The 8,732-nt window shown below is 38.7% G+C and overlaps 1 protein-coding gene across 1 annotated transcript in view; it reads right to left on the bottom strand.

The window, feature by feature from the left end:
* Positions 1–2,402: 2,402 nt before the first annotated feature.
* The window catches only part of cftr (CF transmembrane conductance regulator), a 42,211-nt gene continuing 35,881 nt past the window's right edge, over positions 2,403–8,732 (bottom strand). Inside the window, exons 26-27 of the mRNA XM_032522891.1 lie at positions 7,186–7,291; positions 2,403–5,739 (exon numbers count right to left, since the gene is read on the bottom strand). Coding sequence (XP_032378782.1) covers positions 5,524–5,739; positions 7,186–7,291 — 322 coding nt within the window. The 3' untranslated portion in view covers positions 2,403–5,523. The remainder of the gene's footprint in view (positions 5,740–7,185; positions 7,292–8,732) is intronic.

Raw genomic sequence — 8,732 nt, 5'->3', positions numbered from 1 at the left:
CTCCCTCCCTCCCTCCCTCCCTGATTCCGCTGTGAAAACCTCCCTCCATAATGTAAAGACTAGGTACTGACGACCTTTGACTTATAGTATTTGTACTTGTTATATCCGTACTTGTTACACTGTACTACAGTTGTGTACATGGGGACCATAGTTTTACTCTATCACAGTATTTGAAGTATTTGTTTGGTTTGGTAAGACTTTAAGTGGGGGAAAAACAACAGAAGGTAATGCAGCAGGTTATTTCCTGTTGTCTTATTCCAGCGTATCAACCTGCTCGTTATGGGACATTGTTCAGTAGACAAGGTACATTGGAAGAATTTACTGAAATAAGTAGAGATATAAAGTATTTGACTGGTGGGAACTGCCTCAGAACAGTACTGACACAGTATTTTGTGCACTTAAAGTGAAATACTATACTTGTCCTGCTGGAATAATGCCTTTGAAGAGTAACTGAAGTAACTTACAGGTGTTACTTTTTAGCGTTTTGGATCAAAGAAAGGAACAAGCAAGTTTTTATTTTCTTTTTGTTGTTTTTGCTAATAAGTATTTTAAGATATTCAAGTGTTTTATCTTTAAATAGTTTGTTGGTTTAAATACTGTTGAAATTAATCAGGGTTTTACCAAATATATTTGTAAATAAGAATTAGTACGTTTAAATGCTCTATAGATTGGTGTATGTGGTATGACGCTTGTACAGTGACGAAACCTTAAGGCAAAACTGCTGAAAAAAAACAAAGTTTGTACATAGTGTTTGTAAAACGAGTTTGGTTCTGAACCCTTCACTTGTTTCAGAGTGAGGCGGCTGTGGCAATAAGTAATAGAACTGTATAAACACAGGATGTCCTTTCAACTGTAAGCCATAATAAATATTTTAAATGCCCATCAGTTCCCCTGTGTCATGTTTAACCCCCGCTGAGCCCGACGGTGTAATGACACTGTTTTTTTGCGCTCATTACCACAGTGTTCTCCGTATGTTTCTACTTTTAAGGACACGTTTTATGTTGAGCAGACATTATTTATATATAAATATCTATACATATGTACAGGAGAGATTTTAGTCACCCTGAGTTTGATCTGTACGATAGCTGAAGTTTAAAGAATTGTTTCAAGTACAAACATTAAAATGGCACTGTTAAAAATCCTCATCTGACTTTTTCTGTTTTTTTATTTTTTATTTCTGTTCTATTTTATTAAAACACAGGACCACAGGAAAATGATTTTTTTTAATATTTTCTCTAGTCTCTCCAATTTTAGTTAAAGTAAATCTCCCTCCTCGATTTCTTTATAATCAAATACATTATCAATCTGATGCTCATTGGTTTGTTTTTATTGTAGTCCCAGTTTGACCTAACCTTCTTGTGTTGAATTAAGTTCAAACATTTCCCAGGATGCTTTTCTTTGAACTGCAAAGAATGAATAGTGATTTTTTTGTATTCATGGTGCATCCAAGTGGTGTCGGAATAATCGGAAATATAAGTTCCTGATTGGCGGAGATTCACATGAAGTCGGAACATTTTCTTAAATCATTTTGGTGCCAAGCTGACGTCGTATTACGCAACATTTCCGAGCCTTAGGAAGAAGAAAGCGGCCGACACAAACACACACTCGACAATAAAGCTGTAAAGTATATCTTTCAACTCAGGACAGCACCACTTCTCATAAATACCCCAACTGCAATGAGGTGCTATAAATACTGTAAAAGTATTAAAACGCTCAATCCTCACAGAAATGCACACAGTTTATGAGGACTTTTGTACGATTGTGATATAACTACATAGGTAGACAGTGCTCCGACAGTGCCGTTACAGTCATTCCCCATGTGCAATGACGATGCAGAGACTCAGACTGCAGATGCGGAAGAACTGTAAATGCTGACCAATCAGAGCAGACTGGGCAATGTGTGGCACCCACCCAGGTGATCCACGGCAGCCTCACCCGGTACCTTTAGAAGACTCACACCGGTTTTAAACACAAATGACACAACGACAAAATTAAAATCTTTAGTTTTATTGGAAATATAATTGATTGAACAAATATATTTATACATATTTTGGACACCGGTGTCCCTTTACTATGAGCAAGAGACAGCTTTGTTCTTAATTTACTCTGTAAAAAATCTGTTGTCACAGTTTACATATAAAGCCCTTTATTCCATGGTACCTTCATTTTCTTCATCGCTGCTTTACAAAACTATTATACAGTATGAAAGGAGTTACACACTCTTCCCTCAACCACAGAAACTGAAGTGATATAAAATGGTTTCCAGTTTCCGAGGGAAGCACAGAAATAACTTGGAAAATTACAAAAAAGACATGCTTAATGTTTTCCTTTGTTTGTACAGCAGCGGCTCTGAAAAATACTATTCTTAATTTCCAATAAAAAAAAAAAGTATTTTTCTTTATTACTGCTTTCTTTCTAGAATCAATTCACAGAGGCTGAACATTTTGAATAAAAAGCGTAATTTGTAAACAAACAATTCCACATCTACACTTCATTTTATGGAGGAATGGAAAAACAAAAACTTGAATCGTCGTCAATCAGTTTCGTTGCTGTGAAAGCTGACGAGTACCTCAGGGTGTCTCTAAAGTGCATAAGGGTTCTGAGTCATCACTCGTTAGTAGTGTCAGCCAATGGCGGCACTGTTTCTGGTTGGGTGTGTGTGTGTGTGTGTGTGTGTGTGTTGCTGCCAGTTAAGTTACTGCAGGGTCAGATTTATTAAAGATACAAAAGCAAATATTTAGAAGATACTTCAACACAACACACATGAAGCCACTGTAGACGTCTTACTCCCAGCGGCAGTTGGCCTTAATTCGGTTTCACAAAGCTCTGATCTCTTATCATCATGTAAGATATACAGATTTTAAAATGTTGTCTATTTCCAGCCTATCAAAGCTTGTACTGAAATGTGTCTTAGTGTCAGTGTGCGGACAACTTTTAGAGCAGTTTCACTACGTAGCCAAACTAAACTCACTATTACATTTTTATCCTTTCCATTTTTACCTTTCTCGTATAAAAACTGAATGAGTATAAAAAAAAGGCATTATAATCATGAATCCTACATGTTTACAACAGCAATATTGATCCAATATTTAATGGTTCAAAGTCGTGTTTTAACATTAAATACAGGTTAATGACAACACCTGTGTTGTGCAATTAACTATTTTGGAATTGAAAAAGTTTGATTGTTAACAGTAAAATTTTAGAGCAGCTTTGTTTGTTTTGGTTCACACTAAACTAACATGTTAGAATCAAACTGGACTGTTTCTGAAAATTGTTTTTGGTTGTGAAAAGAGGATTTCGTCCCGTTAATCTACAATGAATCCAACCTCTATTTGTCCAACGAGTGACTAACAGTACATCTAACATATAATCCCGTGTGGATTCCTTGTTAATGGGGACAGAGGCTGTGTGAACGACAAAGTTTTCAAATGTATCAATATAGCCCACTCTTTTAAAAGATATCTCTTTTATGTGCAATATTATCTGCAATATTGATTCCTTCTAGCTACCTGAAGATGATTGGATCACGTGCATATGATAAATTAAGGTGCTTTGTGAGCAGACCTCTACAGTGGCTGCTATTTTGTGTTCAGTCTGAGCTGGTTGTTCAGAACAAAACCTTTTATCTTAAAATAATCCCTTAGTTTAAACCAATGAAAATGCTTTTTTTTTTAAAAACAAGTATGCAAAAAAATATATAATACAATACAATAGTTTGGTTTCAAAGGAGAAATCTTTTGAGGATTATCTGAACTGGGGCAACCCTCACAGTTTGTCCAGCATCCCCAAAAAGCACCTGACTGACTGAAACTTGTAAAAGGCATGTGAATATGCTAGAAAAGCATCCTATCCTATCCTATCCTCTCCTCTGGTTTCCTGTTCTTATTTCGACGATGGCAACATGGGCGTCACACCAGGCTGTGACCAGAAATGACATCTCTCACCTAGGCACCTCTCCAGTCGCAAAATTTATGCTGAATTGTCCATTTTAGAAATATCACTTGTGCTTTATGTTGTTGACGGTGGACGCTGAAGGCACGTGGCTATGAGTCCCTCATGAGGATCAGGAAATCAACTTCTGGGTCTCCTTCTGACTCCGATCACCTCCTGCCTGGCTAGCTAGCCACCTGGCCAGTGAAGTTTTCAAATGTAAACATCAGAGTTAACACCGATGAAAAGGTGGCGTAGATTACCTCAAGTTAACAAGGCCCTCGCTGCGGCCATCTCATGACTACAAGTCTCTCATCAGGATGGGGGAAATCAGCTCACCGGTCTCCTGCTCTACGGCTACAATCCCGACTACGGGGACAAGCGAGACCATTCCTGGGTCCATCTCCATCTATATCAGAGGGGGAACCGAGGCACGTGTGGAGGAATTGAACACCAACTGTGACTTCTCTGCTGAGCATCCTGCTAGCCAGTGTAGGCGTCCGACTGTGCCTCCGCCGGTTTCCAGAGGGATGTCAGGTAGTCAGGTAGGGTGGGGTCCCTTTGCCGAGACTTGGCTGAATCCGGGAGCGCCTTCTTCTGCTTCATGATGAATCACGCAGAAGTTCAAGTAGCTGATGAGATTACGTTTCACTGGAATTGCACCTCGCACAATTTCATGTGAGAAATAAAATAAATTGATTGAAATGGTTTAAAGTTCCCATGGCATTAAAATTTCATTGTATAAAATGGTTTAACATTGTGGGACTGGCTCTAGTGGATGGAATTCTGCACCAAGGCCTGCACTAAGGTCTATATAAAAGAGACTTCAGATACAGTATTAGGGACCACTGGTTCCTATATAAAGAGACTCAGTACAGTATTAGGGACCACTAAGGTCTATAAAAGAGACTTCGATACTATTAGGGGACCACTAAGGTCTATATAAAGAGACTTCAATACAGTATTAGGGACCCACTAAGGTCTATATAAAAGAGACTTCAGTACAGTATAGGGGACCAATAAGGTCTATATAAAAGCATCCAGAGAGCAACATGTCATGGGACCTTTTACTACAAAGTATCCAGTAAGCCACTCTTCTCTGCTTCTGGTGGTCTCTGTTACATGGGAGTATTTTAGCTCTCCCTGCGGCAACATACACACTCTGGTTCATTATAATCTTTCCAATTTAGTGACAGATTTACAGCAGACCTTCATTATGGGTACCTCTTTTGCATCTTTTAATTTCCGATTCACCTACATATACATGTATGCAGACATGTTGTCTTGATCAAGATGTGATGGTAAAAAAAAATATATATATGTTGTATAAATATATGTTGTGTATGTTAATATATTGGAAAACTTCATTTTTTTTGCACAGTATATGTTTTTTAAATTTTTGTGAATTCTCCTACTGTTGAATAAAATATGTTGTTTTAGTGTCCCATAGTGACTGAGATGCTGTCTCACTGGTAATTTGGGGAAATAATGGCTCAAAAATGTTCACTATTGGCCCACAATCATCAGTAAGTTAATCTTTGCTTTGTCCGTTAGAGTGAGGGGGGGTGTGTGTGTGTTTGTGTGCCTGGCCGGTTAGAGGCGAGTGTCGTGGACTTCGTCCTCAGCTTCCTCTGGCAGGGACGAGATCTTGGCGGTCTGCGGCGCCACCCTCTTGCTGGAGTTGAGGCGGTGAAGAGTTGGGAAGAGGTGGAGACGGTCGGCAGGGCTCATGGCCTGCTTCAGGTGACTCGTCTCATTCAGCAACTTCTGGATGGAGTCGTAGCTTTTCATGGAGCTGCCCTCGATCATCTACAGACGGGAGGCAGGAGGACTTGGTTACGTGTTTGTCTGGGTTTCTAATCCTGTGTTTTCTTGCAAAATATGACGTTTCTAAGATTTACAACAGCTGATTGGAGGAGGAAATTTGGCATTTCGTAAAATAAAGGATTTACCAGACCTTGCATGAACAAATTCATGACTGTCTCTAACTAATGGCCTTTTTTATTATAACATTAGGTTTAATGGCTTTAAAATATCTGAAGCATCAATGCCCCCCAAAAAAATATGAAATATTAACTTAAATCAAAGCGTGTATGTGGGGGCTGAGATGTGACTGGATGTTTTGTACAGAACAAAGCTACATTGTGTGTGTGTGTGTGTGTGTGTGTGTGTGTGTGTGTTTTCCTAAATTGTGTTAATATAACTCAGAACTTTTGTTAGATGACAACACCTTTTAGTTACACAGAGGGGATTTGTTCTGTTACAGTGGCTAAGAGCCTTTAAGGCAAAATAAAAAGAGAAGAAATATACAATACTTACAAACAGTAACTAAATAGAAGTGTGTGTGTGTGTGTGTGGGGGGGGGGTGGGAGTGTACATATTATCCTGACGTAATAGTGCAGCTATGAATGGATGAAAGGTGCATGGTGTTAAAGTAAGACAGCTGGCAAGACATGTGTCTGGTCCAAGACAAAAAACTTTTCTTTTTTTTCTTTTTGACAGTAGAGAGTGACAGGAAACAGAGACATCAATAGTAAAATCCCATTTACATGGTAGTTCTTTCTGAGTGTATAAATTGTTGAATAGTATTATCTTGAACTACTTGCCCACCAGGAAGGACCAAAAGTATCTGAAAATGCAGAACGGCGGGTGGTAAGGTTAGTAGGTTTTCTCACACTCCATCCATCCATTTACATATTTATGAATTGAGTTGTCTTTCTTTTTGTGGTTGTGAACAGGGTTGGAGCTGAACTGTTTTTGAGTTGTTGGGAAAATAAAGCGGACTCTTTACAGAGTGGACGTTCGGAGGCTGTGGGATGAGTCTTTTACATGCACAAACACCAATCTTTCTTCGCTCGCTTGATTTCATTCACTCATGAATTGAGTTTTGGTCTATTTGTTTTTACAGTGCTGGTTTTTGGTGATTTATATTTCATCGCTACTTGCTATTTTCTTGTTTTGGTTTGAAGGAGCTATTTTGTTTCTATTTGTTATATAATTATTACTTGTCGGACATGACTGACTGGCAGCCCTCTTCATTTGAAAGTGTCAAACCTGTTACCCCAGGTCACTTCCCTCGTGTTACCCTCTCGCCAGCTGCTTGTGCCAACACAGACCACCATCACTAACATGCAAACTAACATTCATGTGCAGACCAACACCCACACCAAACAAACGGGGGGAGGAGTTTCATTTCTGACTTTGAAAGAGACAAAAAACATCAGCAGAAAATCCAAATTATATCCAGAAACTTACCAGGAATGATTGACACTCCAGCAGCGGCTCCACTCTGTGTTCTGATAAGATGACGGTGCAGTTAGAGAATGAGTGTTTCAACGTCTTCCTCAGGACCTGTAACGTTCTGCTCACACACACACACACACACACACACACACACACACACACACACACACACACACACACACACACACACACACACACACACACACACACAGTCATCGTCATCATCATCAAAGGCCGTCTCTCTCTACTGCTAGCACTCATTAGCTCAGTGTTTTGTTCCTGTTGACATAAAAGAGCAGGCAGCGTTGGCCTCAGGTTAAACTAGATTGCTCATTATAGGCTTCATTTATCATAGCGAACACCCCTCTGCACGTATGGTTACACACAGAAGCAGGAGGTCAGAATTACTATAAGCACTCTAGATTGTCACCATATGCAGTGACAGGAACACCACACATGTTGGATTTGGGTGACTTCCGCTGCCACAAACGCACACAAAAGGAAATACACACAAACCCCAGATCACTTTCAGCTATCAGCTGTGTTTAAGCTGCAGTACGACGCACCGCAAGCATCTTAAGTGCCCACATAGAGTCTAAAAAAACCACACAGGGAGCAAAAAAGACATATCAAAGAGACTGCAGTGATACAGGCAGACGGGATGAACGCAGCGTGCACTGCTTTTATCAATGTGGCCTAAATCTATCTGATGCTGCTCGTGACATGAAACAGATCTACAGTAAACTCAGTCATATCCGAGCCTGTCTGCAGGTATACTTATCAAGTGGTTTACATTCCCAAGCATTTAAATGCAGTAACATTAGAAGTCAGACCTTAATGTAAATGTGCTGTAGTAGTGGAACATTTTGGCAGTACCACAGAGTAGAACAACTCTGTTAATAGTAAAAGTCCTGCATTTAAATCTATTAAAAAGTACAATGTAAAAGGAGAAAGTAAAATTAAAAGCATCAAAATGTAATTAAAATTGAAATAATAGTCATTATGCAGAACGGCCAATTTAATAATCACTCATAGTATTGGGTTATAATTATTGATGCATTAATCACTTTTGTTGCAGCTGGTAAAGGTGAAGCTACTCGTACTACTATAGTATTACCATTATACTTTATACAGTACTACACTACTATACAGTGGTGTTCATAAGTTTAGGAATTCATGCTAAAGTTGACTACAAAGAGAAATAAAAAAAAATCTTTTGGAAATTGATCTTAAACGTTAAATAAACTAAATAAATACAAATCTGCCTGCCTCTATGGGAATTTAACATAGGGGTGTGTATACCTATTCCTTATTTTAAGGAAGACCATTTATGTTTTTATGATGCATTATTCGTGCAGTAGATCATGATAAGTCATAGTCAATATTTTATCATGATCTACTGCACTGTTCACTTTTTCACTGTTATTACACACAGTCTACAATAGAATCTCACCTTATCTTCGTCATCGCATTTCTGTGAGTGATTTTAATTTCTTATTTTATTTTTAATCTTATGCTCAAGTTCAAAATTTATTGTCATATGCACTTTAGTACAAGTA

This window comes from Etheostoma spectabile, chromosome 8 (assembly GCF_008692095.1).
Source record: "Etheostoma spectabile isolate EspeVRDwgs_2016 chromosome 8, UIUC_Espe_1.0, whole genome shotgun sequence".
NCBI classification, from domain to species: Eukaryota; Metazoa; Chordata; class Actinopteri; order Perciformes; family Percidae; genus Etheostoma; species Etheostoma spectabile.
Note: the sequence above shows the minus strand (reverse complement) of the source record. Positions and strands in the feature narration are given on the sequence as shown.